Source organism: Perca fluviatilis, chromosome 20, assembly GCF_010015445.1.
Source record: "Perca fluviatilis chromosome 20, GENO_Pfluv_1.0, whole genome shotgun sequence".
Taxonomy (NCBI): domain Eukaryota; kingdom Metazoa; phylum Chordata; class Actinopteri; order Perciformes; family Percidae; genus Perca; species Perca fluviatilis.
In genome coordinates, this window is record NC_053131.1 from 32,130,242 (window position 1) to 32,148,471 (window position 18,230).

The following is an 18,230-nucleotide window of genomic DNA, read 5'->3' on the forward strand; positions in this document are numbered from 1 at the left end:
AGGAGACACAGTCACCGTTGGTTTTGGGTTTTTTCATGGAATTTGTTGACAATAGGGCTGTCCCGAATACCAGTTTTTGTGCTTCAAAGCTTCGGTACGTATCAACAGTGAATATTCGAAGCTTCTGATCAGCCAGCAACTCAACAAAGCGCAGCGGCATTACGCACGGCCGTATGATTTTTACCTTCATTAATTCGCCTGAACCACAGCAGGCTGCTGCAGTGTAACCATAATTTTTTAAGGATTTAGATATTACATTATTGAGGAAAAAGAAAACAACTAAAAAACTTATATTCGTAACCCAAAATTGAAAGTCGAACCTACCCAACGAACTATCCGAAAAGTCAGATATTCGGCTCCAGCCCTAGATGACGGTAATAAAAACATAAAATGACTCCTCCAGACTTATCCTTTAATCACGCTTCAGTTACACAAAGTAGTTCATACGAATGCAGTTCTTGTGTTATTCTTTCTCTTACCTCTGCTTTTTGCCTTTCTTTTTTTTGCTTTCATTTTGTCTGTCTTTCTTTTTGTTATTTATTTCTCTCACACATAGTCACACACTCTATATTGCTTTCTCTTGCACACACAAACACACAGACACACACAGCTCTAGGGCAGCAGTGGGTGGAGTGGAGCTGCTCTCCCAATTGAATATTTGGTCCAGCTGGCTTGTGTGTGTGTGTGTGTGTGTGTGTGTGTGTGTGTGTGTGTGTGTGTGTGTGTGTGTGTGTGTGTGTGTGTGTGTGTGTGTGTGTGTGTGTGTGTGTGTGTGTGTGTGTTTTAGGGCACGTGGAGCGCATAAGCACAGGTCTTTCCGGAACCCCGGGGAGATCAGTGAGGCGAGAGGATGCTAACACACACACACACACACACACACACACAGGCTGCTCTTTGTAAGGCGCTGAGAGATGGCGGCCAATGAAAGGCCTATTGATTGGGTCTGATGGGTGATCCAGGCCTTTGAATCCCATTACCAGCAGCAACACACTATTGGTGGCAACATGAGGGGAAGAGAGGGAGATGAAGAGGTGTAAGAGGAAGGGAGAGAGATCTAAAGCTACCTTCACACTAAATCTGAAAATGCAGATTGTGAATGAAAACGTACTGAAAGGTCTAAACAACAGCACAACGGCTAAATCTCCTCTGTCTGCTGTCTTCATTGACAACCAACCAAACTGTTGCTCCCAGTTATTACAACGCAGCTAATAATCCCGATGAAGCTCTGTTGCTTTGGAAGTTTTGGAGATGGGCTCGTATCACGGTCTTACCGAGGAGATTGATGGAGTTTCGTCTCTGGCTCAGGATTTGATAAACTAACGCGTTTTATGCTTCTTGTGGTCAGCACGGTTGGGGTGGTGTGGACAGCGATATTACCCAAGCCTGGGCTAAAGGAGGGGGGGAGAGAGAGAGGGAGACACAAAGAGGTGGGAGAGGAAGGGAGAGAGATCTAAAACTACCTTCACACTAAATCTGAAAATACAGATTGTGAATGAAAACGTACTGAAACGTCTAAACAAGAAGTGAGGGATGCCGGGTGAGAGAGGGAGAAGGAGTGAGGGATGAAATATGAGAAGGGAGGACAAGAGAGTGATGAAAGAGAGGAAAGAGAAAAAAGTTGCGTTTTATTGCTTAATATGAAAGGTGTATGCAGGAAAAGTGGGAGAGAGAGAGAGAAAAGAGTGAGGGAGAAGAAACACACACACACACACACACACACACACACCCCTCAGGGAATACAGCTGTGTAGTTTCTCTCGGCTCTGTCTGAATGGAGACAATTTGATCATCATTATTACAAAGACTCTTTGATCAGATCATGTCTCATCAACCCGAGCCTGTCTTGTGTGTGTGTGTGTGTGTGTGCGCGTGTGTGTGTGTGTGCGTGTGTGCCCGCGCGCGCCTCTGGTCCATGCAGCTCGACACACGATCTCAATGTCAAACCTCAATGTCATCTCCGTATCAGCGGCACACACCTCTTAGCGCCTCGCTAATATGCTAATGCTAAAAGCTAAATGATATTTGGTAGGCTTCTGAGGCCGTCCTACCCTGCGCTCCGGGCTAATATGCTAATGCTAACAGGTAATCTGATCACTCAGGCTTTGAAGCAGCTCTGTGTGTGTGTGTGTGTGTGTGTGTGTGTGTGTGTGTGTGTGTGTGTGTGTGTGTGTGTGTGTGTGTGTGTGTGTGTGTGTTAATCAGAGCAGGGAGTTGGAATGTTTCAGGCCACCGGCCACAGCTGCTGAGAGATCCCAAAATCCACCTGCTACTTTCACGTTTAACAGTTTGAGTTTTAAACTGCGATAGCGCTCGAACAAGAACACTAGTGATGGTTAGTTAACTGCAGGTTAGACTCACTCACCAGCCACCTTTCCTACATTGGCCTATACTGTATATTATAATATACAGTATATATATTCAGAAAAGTATATTTGGGCTATAGCCGAAACTGTACTTTTCTGAAGTCGTGTTTGTGACTTGACACGTTTATGTATGTAGATGTTTGAGATTAAATGGTTCTTCGATTAGTTGTAAACTATTAAATTAATTGTCAGCTATTTTGATAATTGATTAATCGGTTTGGGTCATTTTTTATATCTTCTCTGATTCCAGCTTGTTAAATGTGAATATTGTTCTAGTCTCTTCTCTCCTCTGTGACAGTAAACTGAATATCTTTGAGTTGGGGACAAAAACAAGACATTTGAGGACGTCATCTTGGACTTTTTGGGAAACACTGATCCACATTTTTCACCATTTTCTGACATTTTAGAGACCAAACAACTAATCCATTCATCCAGAAAATAATCGACAGATTGATCGACAATGAAAATAATCGTTCGTTGCAGCCATAGATTTTTTTTTTAAAGATGTCAGAGCAGGAGGAGCTTACTTTTTAGAATATGTTTGGATCCCTAGCGATACAGGATTGGATTTCCGAGGTCATTAATGACATTGTGATCAATGTTGTGTTTGCCAGGAAGTTAATTTCTGTGCTGCCTGTCATGTAAAAGCCATTCTCACTCCCAACTCGTCAAATACTACGCACAAATCCCCCTTCAGCGTCTGTATGGAACGCACTGACGTAGTATTAAGAGAGACAACGGTAGAGAGTAGTATGAAAGTCTGAAACGAAGTTTTAGGCTGAATGCAGGATTGTTAGATGTCGAACAACACAGGACTGTCGCCCTGGGGACCGGGCCCGGACCCGTTCTTGTCCCGCGTGTCAATGAAACGTACATTTTGTACCCTCACCCACCATCTTTTCCTAAATCTAAACAGCCATAAGTGCATTGAATAATGCTGCCAAAGTATAGTTCCTACCACTAATCTACCTCAGTAGGGCTATGTGCAATTTTTAAATGTGGCTGCCTGTATGAGTGTGTCTCCCATGTGCTTTTAGCATTAATATAATATGTTTGCAGTAGTAGCATTTTTTTATTTATGTATTTACTTAGGTATATAGGTATATATACCTCATAGATGTTTGGCACTGACAAGGACTGCACTTCATTTCGTTGTATCTGTTACAATGACAATAAAGATATTCTATTCTTCTATTCTATTCTTACTAAGTGGCTTTACCGAGAGCGTTAAAAAGCCACACCACGGGGTCAGTGCTGTAATGTACCAAACACTTTGTTACTGTACTTAAGTAGAACGTTCACGTATGTGTACTTTACTCCGGTACATTTCCCCTCGGCATCTTTGTTACTCGTCACTTGCGAGAAATGTTTTCGTACGTTGGAGTGAAAGATTCTTCCTCACAAAAATATGAAAGTTCTGTTGTTGTTTTTTCTCTGTTGATGTCAGACTTTCAATTTGATGTCTTGTGTTGTCTTCCCGTCAACCTTGAAAAAAACACGTATTTTTTTGACACCTTTTTTTCAGTTTTTTGCTTTTTCCAACGTTTCAAATTGTAAAATTTTTCTTCTACACATTTTCAGCACTTATTTCTACGTCCCATATTTTCTGATATAAAACAAAAATTGAAAATGGGTAAATTTGACCTGAAGTCAACACAAGGGATTAGAAGGTGTTGACATCCTGAATATTATGCTTTACTATAAGGAAGCCACAATAAAGTTCATAACTTCTGATCAATAAGTATAATTTAATATCAGAAAATTACTTTTGATACTTGCGTACAGTAAATATCAGATACTTGAAGACTTTTACTCAAGTAATAATCTAAAAGGTGACTTTATCTCCTACCAAAAGTAATTTTCTGGTAAGATTAGTGTTAATTTTGTCACCTATTTTTAATTTAGTCTTAGTCTTGTGCCAAAAGTTTTGTTAGTCAAGTTTTAGTCGACTAAAAGTCTCGTCATTTTAGTCTAGTTTTAGTCAAAAGAGAACTCAAGGTATCTTAGTCAAGTTTTAAACATTTTAGTCTTTTTTAAATAAATTATTTCTGATAACCATTTCAGTCAAATAGTTATAAAAATAAATAAATGCTATAAAGTTATATAAATATTGAGCCTCTTCCTTATTTCACCAGTAAACAACAAAAACAACCACTGCATGGGAAAGGGATATTTTATAATAAAATAAATGCAGCACGAAACTGGCGAGGCGTATTTCAAGTCAACGCAACATGTGTTGTTTTTCAGACAACGGCAGCTGCAGACTGTCGTGCGTCTCGTGTTGGAAATAGAGACAAACCTTTACACCGTTTAGCTGTCAGCATTTTAACTGTGTTAAATCCAACTGCTAGCTAACGGTATGCTAACGTTACCTGCTGCCAAGTGTAGTGTTAACTAGCGCCCCGTGCAGCGATGTTTCGGTTGACTCTAACGTCCGTTTGGGAGCATCAGAGAGAAGCGCAGGCTATTCGGTCCGGTAGATAACGGTCGTTAGGGCACCTGTCGGTGCCGTAGGTCTCGGTAACAGCTGAATATTCTATCTCATGATGAAAAAGTAGAGACGATTGTAGACGAAAATGAAGAGAGATTTTATCTTAGTTTTTATTTTATGCAAAACATTTTAGTCTCGTGTTTTTTCGTCAACAATAATGCACGTTAATTTAGTCTTAGTCAGCGTTTTTGGACATTGGTGCAGTCTCGTCATCGTCTCTTAATCATGGAAAAAAAGGTCGTTGATGAACATATTTAGTCTGGTCTCGTCTGACGAAATTAACACTAGGTAAGATGCATGTACTTTTACTAAAGTATTGCTCTCAAGTACTTTGGGTCCTACAGTATTTGTAATGGCGGGGCTAGAAGGTGGGCACGGAGTGGCACCATTTTATTGACATGGCCGTTGACACAGCTCATGGGTCTTTTAGAGGAGAAAATCTTGTTGATTTTAGGTATTTTTGTAGTCCGTAACTTACATAAACACACACACACTGTTTGTTTCCTGGTTTGCATTCTGTCTTTTCTCTCCGTCACACATTGACTGTCTCTATTTCCGTCTCACTGTCCCTCTCTCTCTCTCTCACAGACCCATAAATACATACACACAGCCTCTTATTACCGCCTGCCGTCTGACGTGCATAAAAGCAGAGCTGTTCTGCATGCCTTATCATCGCGTGATTGATGGCTGGCTGTTCTACTCTTATCGATTCTATGCTCTCCATATATTAAACGGAGGAAACGGAGCCCAATCGGCTCGTGGAAAATAAGCTCCCTGAAATACGATCGCTCTCCGATAGCCCTGGCTAATCTGCACAACCTAATTCATTCCTAACATCGGCCGGCCCTATCCCGGAGACGCAGACAGTCACGCTGTGTTTTCTGTAGTGCTGATAAATGTACTTTATGTTTATTAGCTGTGAGGTATTTCACCAGCTTATCTGGAAATTATGTGGGGGCAGAGTGGCCGCCGCATCTGTAAAATTACTCAATCAGCCGTGAGATTTGGAGTAATTTACGACGTTTGCGAGGCGGTAATGATTGCAGAATGCAGACAGTCATGTTTTATTTGGATAATAATGATACATGAATGTGTTTTTGGGGGGAGCAACGTGAAGAGATATAGCTGATGGTTTTGGTTTTCAAAGTGATATTTTATTGTTTATCTGTGAATGTATTATGTACGGGACGGTGTCACGCTATCTGCTCCCATCCGTTAAGCTGTTTAAGGTTTTATTAGAGAGGAAGAACTGGTGAAAAGGCACTCTGTCAGGGTAGATGGTTCAACGTCCTGCTGAGTTTAAGACATGCAACCATTTATTTCTTGATTTTTAACCAAAATCATCGGCTTTAAGGATTATGTATTCAAACAGAAATCATCTCATGTCATTAACCATGTTTCCATCCAATCAAGCGAAATTTAAAGTGATGGTTCGGAGTAATTTCACCCTAGGGTCCTAGCTTTTTTCACCTGGGTCGAACATTGGGAGAGTTAGCATTATCAGCTGAATAGCTTAGCGCAGGGGCTAACGGATCCACGTTTATATCTCGTAAATGATACCAAACTTCTACAGTAGTACAAATAGGTTATGTACTTATAAAACGATGGATTGTAAAGTTTGTAAGTACACCAGAAGTTTATGTAAATAACACTTGCCTGCTGGCTTCTGCTCTCTGCTGTTGTTACAGAGCAGTTAGAGTGCCTAGGGACGTCTACACATTACAACACCGAAAAGAGATACAACAAAAATATTTATTAATTTAACTTTAAGTAAGTGCTGTAGTATAACTAACAAGACAAGTTATAATTGAGGTAAGTTTGGAGACACTACCTTATTTAATCATTTAAATTAATAAATATTTTTGTTGTATTTTTTTTTCTTCATTTTTGTAAAACACACTTCATTCAAATTCGACAGAAACAAAACAAAACTATGAAAATCCATTTTAGGTCATCTTTCCACTTTTCCAACCATCAAAACTCTAGTTTTGGCTGAAATAAACACATAGTTTACTGATTTACATGTGAAAATATGTTGGCTCTACACACGCTAAAAGTACTGTTTTTTTAAATGGAGTCTGGTGGGTTTAGAGCTAGTGACTTCAGAGCTGTTTCTGGTTAAACAGAAAGGTCTGAAAGAGGTTTTAAAGGTCTATCTCTGATAGACAGACACTTAGAATGTCAGTCTGAGTCTGTCAGCGGCAAAACAAGCACTTTTGTGAAGGTAAATACAAGCTGGACAATTGCCCAATTAACTTACATTGTAGCTTGTTTCGCTGCTGCAGCGATCTCGCTTAATACTGGACCAATGTCAAAGATTGTTGTTTCCATCAGTGACTTAGACACAAAAACATAGGTTGAAAAAAAAAAAACAGTAGTTACCCTTTAAGTGCTGTTCAAACAGGTTTGGTTCATTTTGAGTTGTCATTTCATTGTTTTAAATCGCCACTCCAAAACATGTCGTGTTTTTCACAGAAAGAAATAGCAAACGCTCACTTTTAATGATATAATTCTATTTAGCTAACATTTCAACAGTAAAGTCCTCTTCATCTTTCACATGGAACAACTCTCCATCATTTTAGAGGGATTGTTTTTTTTCTCAGCTGTTCGCTGACCTTCTGACGTCCTCAAACATCTTCAAACATCCAGATGTTTTCAGCTTTACACGAAAGTTACACGTGGTGATTTTGTGAATTAGAAAGATGTAAGGATCCATCAGTGAAATTATTGAGGCAACATGGGATTATTTTATGACCCATAACACAACCTAGAACAAAAAAATGTAAAGTGTAATGCTGAAACAATTAGTCAGTCAATTGATACTGTAAGTTAATTGATAGTGTGTGTGTGGGTGTGTGTGTGTGTGTGTGTGTGTGTGTGTGTGTGTGTGTGTGTGTGTGTGTGTGCGTCTGTGTGTGTGTCTGTGTGTGTGTGTGTGTGTGTGTGTGTTTGTTTCACCTCGTCCCATCCGTCTCCGCTGTGTGTACCCTGCTCCATAAATATTGGTGGTGTGGAGGTCTGACCTTGTCATGTGTTGACTGATGCCGTCGCCCGTCAATCCCTCACTGCAGACGGCCGACTGTCTCCGGCCGAGTGCACGGAGCTGAACCAGGGCCGCACGGCGCCCGCTCGGTCCTAAACCATCTGAACATAACATGAGACTCAGAGGAGCTCAGCGGGGGAGATTAAGCGATAATTGATCCTACAAACAATCACATGTATCAAATTGTCCGTCTATTGCATCCACTCTGTGTTTTGGTAGTTTCTCCTTATGTCAAATAACGATAAAAACGGACATATAGGCCTGTAACAATTATTACATAACTGTCTAATCACAATCTTTTTTTAAGTAATCGCCGTTTGTTTGTTTAACAGCAGTTAGCTGCTAACGTTAGTCCAAAGGGGTAGAACTGTTGATGGTTTGTACAGTGTACAGTATACAGTGTTTTATAATGATAAAGAGGCGTGGTTTACTTCATAGGCTGGTTACTTGTGTTATTGTATGATCTGGGTCACATGACATCATCTATTTGACATTTGATATAACTAAAAGATGTATCCTGGAATTCATTCAAAACTTTATTTGTTTGAAAAATAAATACATTTATAAAATTTGACTGAAAGCGACAATGATATTGTTAATTGCAATTATTTCTGAGACAATTAATTGTTTAGTAAAATGTGGAGTTGTTAGAGCAATACATGTCTCTTTGTCTTCTTCTAGCAAAGTTTATACGGGTTACAAGAAATGATTGCACGGCTTTGGAGGCCCAAATAAGACAAAAAGCAGCCGCAAAGTAAAGCACCTCTAACTTTATTTGCACATATTTAAATTAGGTAATATGCAGAGATTTTGGATAAAATCTCCAACTGACAAAGATCAGCACTAACAGCCTCACGAAGTTACAGTGAATTATATTAATTATTAGCTTCTTCAGAGCATTGGTGGTAATGAGGTGCATTTATAAGGAGTGTCCACTTGAAATCACTCTGAAGCACTGACTGACTGACTGGGATATTAAATCTTTCTGTCATCTTTAAATAACTTACCTGAAGTTTTGAGGAATGCACCTCGTCGGTCAGGACCTGTAGCTCGCGCTCTCAACATTTTCGGTTTCTGCTTCTCCATGCCATTGTTCTGTGGGTTTAGCTATAGGGATTTTGGGGATGTTTCATGTTAAACTAAAAGGATCTTACTCTTTAACAAACAGATCTATCTCTGTAGGGATCCTTTCCATAATGTTGTCAGACACTTAGAACAATAACCTGAGCCTGTCAGTGGCAAAAAACAGCACTTTTAGTGGGCGTAAATTGAAGGTGCGCAATTGCCCAGTAATTTTACATTGCAGCTTGTTTCGCCGCTGCCAACTTAGACACAAAAACATGGGAAAATAGCTAAAAGTTACGCTTTAATAGAAAATGATCTGACGACTGATGATGATGATCTTTGTGTGTTTTAGAGTTTCAAGCTAAACGTGGACGCCCACAGTGCTCTAAAGGAGAGTGTCATGGAAGAAGGCAGAGCACTGCTCACCGTCATCACCTCCCACCAATCAGGTACACGCACACGCATGTACACACACACACACACACACACACACACACACACACACACACACACACACACACACACACACACACACGGCCATAACGGAGCCCCAACTCTGATGCATGTATTATTAATATTTGGATTAACTGAGTGACCTTCAGAGAGGAGAACATATCAATGTAGCTGAAAGAGAGACAGAGAGAGATACAGACAAAGAGACAGAGATAGAAAAGCAGAAAGAAAAATAAAAGAAAAAAGCCAGCGGCCAGAGAAAGCTGCCAGGGATAGAAATATTCAATGTGATTTTATATTTTCCAAAACTCTTTGCAGCCACAGTGAGAAAGAGAGAGAGAATGGGGAAAAGACAAACGAGGTCACAATAACTTTGTTAATATCATGGAAAGATTGTGATTTGTATTTAAATGAGCTACTTTGTTAAATGGGTGATAGAATGATTAAATAGGGCTATGTAACATTGGGTGGGCTGAAAATGGCCTGGTTGATATTTTATTGGCCCTTATGCATCCCTGTGTTTTGGCCCTATTTGTAACAAGAGCTTTTCTTCCAAATATGGTATGGTCATGAATATTTAGATGAGCTGCGCGCTGATTGGTTGAGCGAATTGCCATACGCACACATTAGAGCCACGCGCTGATTGGTTGAGCGAATCGCCATACACACACACACACACACACACACACGTTAGAGACGCGCGCTGATTGGTTGAGCGAATCCCCAATACACACACATTAGAGACGCGACAGAATCTCATATTTCAGATGTTTTGCTACCAAATTCACTTCTGAGACTTTTTTATGCGAGAAATCAACTATATAAAGCTCAAACATGGGCCGATTTACGAAAATTGATGGCTAATTGCAAATTTGGTAAGACTGTGTGTCGGAGTTCAGCGGCCGGTGCTGCCTGTGTTGCTGCCTCGCCGCCCGGCCTGCCTTCCTTCACGGGCCCCGGCCTGCTGTGAGCTCGATTGAGCTCCGTTACGGCTGGCAACCCACGGCACTCCATACCCGCGCAAAGTCACCGTTTTTTGGCTAATGGACTACCAAACGTCGCTGCCCTGACAGAGCTACAGGGCCTGCAACTCCCCTCTTCCTGCTAGCTAGATGGCCCGTGAGTGAGAGCGCGGTCAGCGAGCTTGTTACACCAGCAATGTCTTACCACATGTTACACACGTCACGCCACTTAGCTATACAACATATACCTAAATGTCTTATAAAGCTAACAACGGTGTCCGATTTCAAGTTAATTTATATTTGTGAAGATTAGCTAGGGGTTTCGTCAGCTGCAACAGTCCCTTCAATCCTAGCTGTGTAGCTACAAATCACGGATAGTTAGCTTCATTTTCGGCCTAATTCGAGTATATTTATGGTTTGAATTTCGTCACGCCACTTATACAACCTTTAACTAAATGTCTAATAAAGCTAACAACGGTGTCCGATTTCAAGTTAATGAATTTTTGTGAATTTCAGAGGAATTCTAAGAGAAGGCTAGCTAGCTCTCATTGATGGAGCTCCATCCAGGCGCAGGCTCTATCAATGAGACTTGTGGACAAGAGGCGTATATTTCACCGATCGTTTGTTTAAATAACTCAACACATTATAATTACACACATTATAAGATTAACTGGAACCTGTGGTAAGAGATTGCTGGTGTAACAAGCTCGCTGACCGCACTCTCACTCACACACACCTGGCATTAGGAAGAGGGGAACTGCAGGCCCTGGAGCTCTGTCCAGGCAGGGGCGTTTGGTAGTCCATTAACCCACAAAACGGTGACTTTGCGCGGGTATGAAGTGCCGTGGGCTGCCAGCCGTAACGGAGCTCAATCGAGCTCACAGCAGACCGGGGTCTGTGAAGGAAGGCAGGCCAGGCCTGCGAGACAGTAACCCAGGCAGCACCGGCCGCTGAAGTCCGACACACAGTCGGACAAAATTTGCAATTAGACATACATTTTCGTAAAGCGGCCCATATTTGAGCTTTACATAGTTGATTTCTCGCATAAAAAAGTTTCAGAAGTGAGTTTTAGTAATGGAATAGCAGAGATCTGCGTGACCTAGATTCAGAAGACTACCTGATCTCAGGTCAGTTGTGTAGCCTATGTAAATGTTGGGGCGTGACTGTTCTCTTAATACATCCATGGGCGTGACAAAGGAACAGGTCTTGAGATGCTTACCTAAGCTTTCAGCTTTGTTGAGATTCACCCGTTTTCAGCGGAAGTTTCAAAATATGAGATTTTCATAGTAAAGGGGTGTCAATGGGATTTTGAGCTTCTATGTATGTCCTATTTACCCACCGAACTGTCGTTATTCAACTATGACAGGGTAAAATCGGTTTATTCATTCTATCACCCCTTTAAGGTTAGGGAACCTCTGCATAAAGATCTTTTCCTCTGATAAATAAGAGTCATAATTGACACAACCACTAGAGGTCCTTTTTTTTTTTAAGTACAGTCCCGGATGAAGACAGCTTAGAAATCCCAAAACGCTGTAATCGGTTATGACCGATATATAAATATTGAAGGATTACTTCTGTCCGACTTGTTGGATTTGCTAGTTTATGAACAATTAACAAAACAATAAACTGTTTAATCTGTGACTTTTTTGCTTCATAATCAGATGAAATACATAACGCACAAAAACAAATGGAAACACGAAACTGTTAAAGAAATTACTCTGAAAAATGATATTGACAAAGCCTTTTTCTCCACCTGTTCTTCAGCGTGCACGCACACACACACACACACACACACACACACACACACACACACACACACACACACACACACACACACACACACACACACTTTGTGCGGCAGTCCTCAGACCTCACGGTGAAATCGCAGGTCTTCCCATTCATTTCGAGTAGGGGGGGTAGTGCATTTAGACTGCGGCCCCACATCACGCTGCGGTGGCCAGTCACGTGACCAGCTATCAGTCTCGTGTTTTGAGGCGGTACAGGAAAAATAAATAATATATATATTTCTTGATGCTGCACTTTCATATGGCTCTTTGTAGCATTACCTATTTAAAGCTATGTACTTAGACTTACTACTTGTTGTCTGGAGTTTGCACCTTTAAGATTGAACGCACTTAATTGTAAGTCGCTTTGGATAAAAACGTCAGCTAAATGACATGTAATGTAATGAAACAGGAAACATCACTGCCTCTATTGCTGCCACAAGACAGTTTACAAACACCATGAGGGTAGTCTGCATCGACAACGGTTCATTTACCGGATAGTTCCGGTGCTGCCGGAAGTTCCCGTATGTCCCTCGCTTTCTGCTTTCTTAGTGTTTACTTTAAACTCCGTCCGCATCGAGGAACATTAACCAGCATTAACTCTCTAACTGGGCCGCTTAAGTGACACTCGCACCGCCACAAAACGTCACTTTTTCTGGTTTAATTTGGAAATACTGTACATAGGAGAGGAAAAATTTAAATTAGACTTAGAAAATGGATGACCAGAATCATTAGAATCATTTTTTTCTCACTTTCCTTTCCTGGCTTCGGTATCTCTCTGTTTCTTTCCCTCTGGTTTATCCCTGCGTCCCTCGCCCTGCAGGTCTGAAGGATATCCTCCATATGGTTTCCAGCCAATGGGATCAGCTCCAGCGGCAGATCCGGCGCCAACATGGCTGGATGCTCCGCGCCCTCCGCTGCATCCAGGCCCGCCTCCTCTACACTGGCCTATCGCACCAGCCCTTTGCAGCCTCGGTGGACCAGTCGGCCAATCAGCAGGCTCCGTGCCCATCGGACGGCCTCGAGGTAAAAAAAATCTAACGGTGGTTATTTATTTTTCTGTTTAGCCTCGAAGCTCTCCGTTATTCTGTCCATCTGTTTTTTATTTGTTTTTTAAACTTTGGTTTATATCCTTCCATTTCCTCTCCGGTTGATCCCTGTTATCCCTCTCTTTTTCTCTATCACACACACACACACACACACACACACACACACTCTCTCTCTCTCTCTCTCTCTCTCTCTCTCTCTCTCTCTCTCTCTCTCTCTCTCTCTCTCTTACCCAAGGACCTTTGTAAACTTCTTCATAACATTTGTATTGTCAGTTACCATCCTGATGGTTTCTCAGCTCTCATTGGCTGCTGGTAATTGGCTGTACTTAGTTAATTAGATGTAATCAAAGATTTTCTGTACTAAAGAGAGCGCATTTCAAGCAGCGCCAAAGGTATGAAACATTACACACTTCCTGTCTCCAAAAGGGGCGTGGCCTCGTTTGAAAGTGTAGTGAACATTGTTTGGATGGATGAAAAATTATATTTCTATAATTTTTTTTTTTTTGATTCTTACTTTCCTCCTGTTCTTCCACCTTCCCCATTATTATCCTTATTGCCATTAATGCATCTCTCCTCCTTCGTTTAGTTCTTTCCTTGCATCCATCCTTCCTTGATTGACTCCTTCCTTCCCTACTTTCACTCCTGCCTACCTTCCTTTTCCCTCCATTTTTACTTTCATCCATCCGTTTTTCGTCAGATTCCCGTCTCATTTGATTAATTACATTTTAGTTTTCTCTTCCCTGTTCGTCTTTTATTTTCCTCCTCTTCCTCCGAGCAAACCTGACTGTTTTTTTTGTAATTATTATTTAGTTGCAATTAGAGCTGCATCAGCCTGAACAGTGTGTGTGTGTGTGCGTGCGTGCGTCTTGGCCGAAGCACATTAACAGTCCGTTCATTATCCGTGTGAATCTCCCTCTGCACTTAAAGCTTTGATCCGTAAAAAACTTCCAAAACAACAAACTGAGGTGCGAACCTGCTGAATTATTCCTGTCGGCTTCACATACTTCTGTGATATTTTCAATAATTCAGATCACGTCTGTTCCGGGCAGCTGAACAGTGAACCTACTGTAAACTAACAGCGAAGTGCTAAACCTGCAAGATCCTCCCTCTGTGGGCGCTAACAGCCAAAATGGCTCCCGGCATTTTCAGAGGTAACCAGAGCTTTCTTCTGCTCCGTTAGAGTCAAGTCCAAGTCTGAAGTTCTGAAGTTATTTAAGACTGGCGCAAATCAGGACTAAAGTCATCCAAAACATGTCCAAGTCAAGTACAAAATAGTTTGAGCCAATTTCAAGTTTGTCATTCGAGACGTCTAAGTCAGGACTCAAGTTATTTAAAGTGCTCATATAATGCTCATTTTCAGGTTCATAATTGTATTTAGAGGTTGTATCAGAATAGGTTTACATGGTTTAATTTTCAAAAAACACCATATTTTTGTTGTACTGCACATTGCTGCAGCTCCTCTTTTCACCCTGTGTGTTGAGCTCTCTGTTTTAGCTACAGAGTGAGACATCTCACTTCTGTTCCATCTTTGTTGGGAGTCGCACATGCTCAGTAGCTAGGTAAGGACTACTAGCCAGTCAGAAGCAGAGTATGAGGGCGTGCCTTGACAGTACCTAGGTAAGGACTACTAGCCAGTCAGAAGCAGAGTATGAGGGCGTGCCACGCTAGCAGCTAGGCGAGCATTATTATTAATTAGTATTTAAGTCTAGGATGGGTCAAGTCATTTGAGAGAATACCAAGTCAAGTCTCATTTAATTTAAAATAAAAGTACAATAAAATGAAAAACAGTTTGTTGCCTAAAACTTCCTTTTAGGTGAAAGCTAGTTACGTATTTCCAGCTTTATCTCCACAGCGCTGTGGAGTAAGGTCTGGCTACACCACAGATGCATTCTGGGATAGGAGACAAAAAAAACGCTCTAGGTTGTTTGCCTTTCTTTAAACCAATAACAATCGTCTCGGGCGGCGCTAAGCTCCGGATGCAGCGACGGTGGCTCTGCTAAATAGTCTCGGAAAGGAACTTGTTTTGGTGGAACATTTGCACCCTGCAAAAGAAAACGCCACATCCAATATTAAATGAAGTCAACTGTTGACACAATCCAGTAATGTGAGCTATTTATTTTAGGTTTAACATGGTTAAACCTCATTATCTCTTACCAATGTATCACAGAAATCCCACCAATCGGTCCCAAAACCTCCCAGTTAGACAAGCAAACTCCATCTGTCACTTTGAGGCTCCATGTAGAGGCGTCAGACAGCTTGATGGAGGAGTAAGCAATATGTGCAGTTAGACTCCCTGAATGTGGCTTTGTTGTGTTTTTTATTATCTGCTTGTGCTCTTTAATGACAATCAGATGCGTGGCCTAATTACCACCACAGACACCGAGGCGGGGGCAGACTGCACGGTCAACCAAGGGCATCATGTTTATGTGTGCGTGTTTATGGCAGTGGCGGAAGAAGTACTCAGATCCTTAAGTAAAAGTACTAATACCACACTGTAAAAATACTATGTTACAAGTGAAAGTCCTGCATTGACTGTGTTATTTCATTAAAAGTCTTTAAGTATTGTCAGGAAAATGTATTTAAAGTATTAAAAGTAAAGAACAATCCTCCCATTGTAGAAAGTGTAAAGGATCCAACCAGTTGTGTGTTTAATGGTCTACACACACACACACACACAGACACACACACACACACACACACACACACACACAGACAGTTGTGTGTTTAATGGTCTAATCATCTCAACTGGACTTGTAGTCCGTTATATTGTTGGCTAGTTTAGTTTAGAATAAAACATCAGATTTTATAAACTACATGTGTTTATAATATTTCTCTCTGAAATTTAGCGGAGTAGAAGTAGAAAGTGGCATGAAAAGAAAAGACTCAAGTAAAGTACAAGTACCTCAACATTTGTACTTTTGTCAAAACCCAAAAAAAAAAAAAAAAAAAAAAATTTTTGTGTGTGTGTGTGTGTGTGTGTGTGTGTTTTTTTTTTTTTTTTTTAAAAAAATATAAAAAAAATATAAATTTTTTTATATTTTTTTTTTTTTTTTTTTTTTTTTTTTTTTGTGTTTTTTTGTTTTTGTGTGTGTGTGTGTGTGTGTGTGTGTGTGTGTGTGTGTGTGTGTGTGTGTGTGTGTGTGTGTGTGTGTGTGTGTGTGAGAGCGCGCGTGCGTGCATGTGTGTTCTAAATGAACATAACCTTGACTAAAGGGCAAAATAAAGGGCAAATTGGAATAAATTTATCAAATTATGAAGCCTCGTACAATATTTATAACCAGCGGATCCACTATTCATTACAAAAGATTAAATACCAACTTGTATCAATAATTCATCCTCTTAATCTTCATTTTTAGTGCGATTAAGAGCAGAATGAAATGACATATTTCACACCCGGCTGTATGGTAGTTAGCATGCAATTTGGTGAATGTGACTGCAGTCGGAATATATAACACGTTTAGACACCATTATCTAAACACAAAATCATCCCCGCTTAATAATTACAGCACTGATGCTACGCGACGTCACACATCTAAATGGAAAGACACCAAGAATGTTGAAATAATTTAGAAATACATTTATAAGTCAACAGCTCAAGAGAAAATGTATTAAATGATTTTGAGAATGAACCATCACAGATTAAAAGAAACTATTAAATATTTATACGTTTACAAAATGAAATAAATTAATAAATGATATATTATGAGACATTAATCCATATTAAATTAGCATTTTTACATGATAATAATGGTGTCTACGCTTCAGCAAGTGGCTCTTTTGAACAGCATGGCTGACGTCTCAGATGGATTTAATAAATTCCTCACCATCACGTTCAATTACGGCAGATTATTGGCCAAAATAATCCAGTACCAAGTAGTATTGAAACTTCCCCAGTAAAACTATGTCTGCATTCGATTCTTTTTGTACCCAGATCTAGAAAAAAAGACTAAGTCTGGTTTTGCTCGCAGCCAATCACCGCAAACGTTCTTCGATTTCATAAACCGATTTATCAAAACCTCAGCAGCTACGACCCACATAATCTGCAGTGTGGTGAGGTTGAGCTCGGTGTTTTTGATGGAGTTGGTAGTTCAATGTGCCGCGATACCATCATAATGTTCCAAAATATTTATACACTACATGCCTGGCGTCTGCTAAAAAAATAAATGCATAAAATGCGGAAGGATTATTTCAAATGAAGTCTATTGGTATCTGTGTCACTTCAAGACACGTGTCAAACTTCCGCTCAATTTTCATTTCCCTTCAGTACTACGTCTGGGTTTGCGGTATATTCTTGGGTTTTCTCCAGCCAAATTTTTGGCGGTCCAATCAGCGAACAGAGGGAGTGGCTGAGAACGAGGACGTTGAGGTCGTGCGCTGGAGTTGCGGCAGAGAAAGAGCGAGCGAGCGAAGCCATTCGGTCCGTTGTGGCAACGCTACCGAATATCCAGAAGTTAAAGCCGAGCAAGAACAGTCTCTGCTGAGTTTTGGTGGTGGCCGTGATGTCGTGGCCCTCCTCCCCACGGGGTTCAGGAACAGTTTTGATTTTCACCTCGCTCAGTTAGTGGTGAAGGAGTTGGCTAAGGCTAACGCTAGCGATGCTAATGCTAAATATAAGCATTGACGGTCTCCCCTCTTGTTGCACATGCGCATGACATACAGTACAGGCCACCCTTTGTTTTTTTGATAACTCTGCAAACCCTTGGTGTTCTCTCAATGAGCTTCATGAGGTAGTCACCTGAAATGGTTTTCACTTCACAGGTGTGCTTTGTCAGGGTTAATTAGTGGAATTATTTCCCTTATTAATAAAAAAGCAAAGGGTGGCTACTTTGAAGAATCTAAAATATAAGACATGTTTTTAGTTATTTCACACTTTTTTGTTAAGTACATAATTCCATATGTGTTCATTCATAGTTTTGATGCCTTCAGTGAGAATCTACAATATAAATAGTCATGAAAGTAAAAGGAAACGCATTTGAATGAGAAGGTGTGTCCAAACTTTTGGCCTGTACTGTACGTCACGA

At 40.7% G+C, this 18,230-nt stretch overlaps 1 protein-coding gene across 7 annotated transcripts in view; it reads left to right on the top strand.

The window, feature by feature from the left end:
- The window catches only part of akap6 (A kinase (PRKA) anchor protein 6), a 292,609-nt gene that overhangs the window by 82,565 nt on the left and 191,814 nt on the right, over positions 1-18,230 (top strand). For all 7 annotated transcript variants that reach the window (XM_039785655.1, XM_039785652.1, XM_039785658.1 and 4 more), the window contains 2 exons: positions 9,314-9,410; positions 12,984-13,186. In XM_039785655.1, the coding sequence (XP_039641589.1) occupies positions 9,314-9,410; positions 12,984-13,186 (300 nt within the window). The remainder of the gene's footprint in view (positions 1-9,313; positions 9,411-12,983; positions 13,187-18,230) is intronic.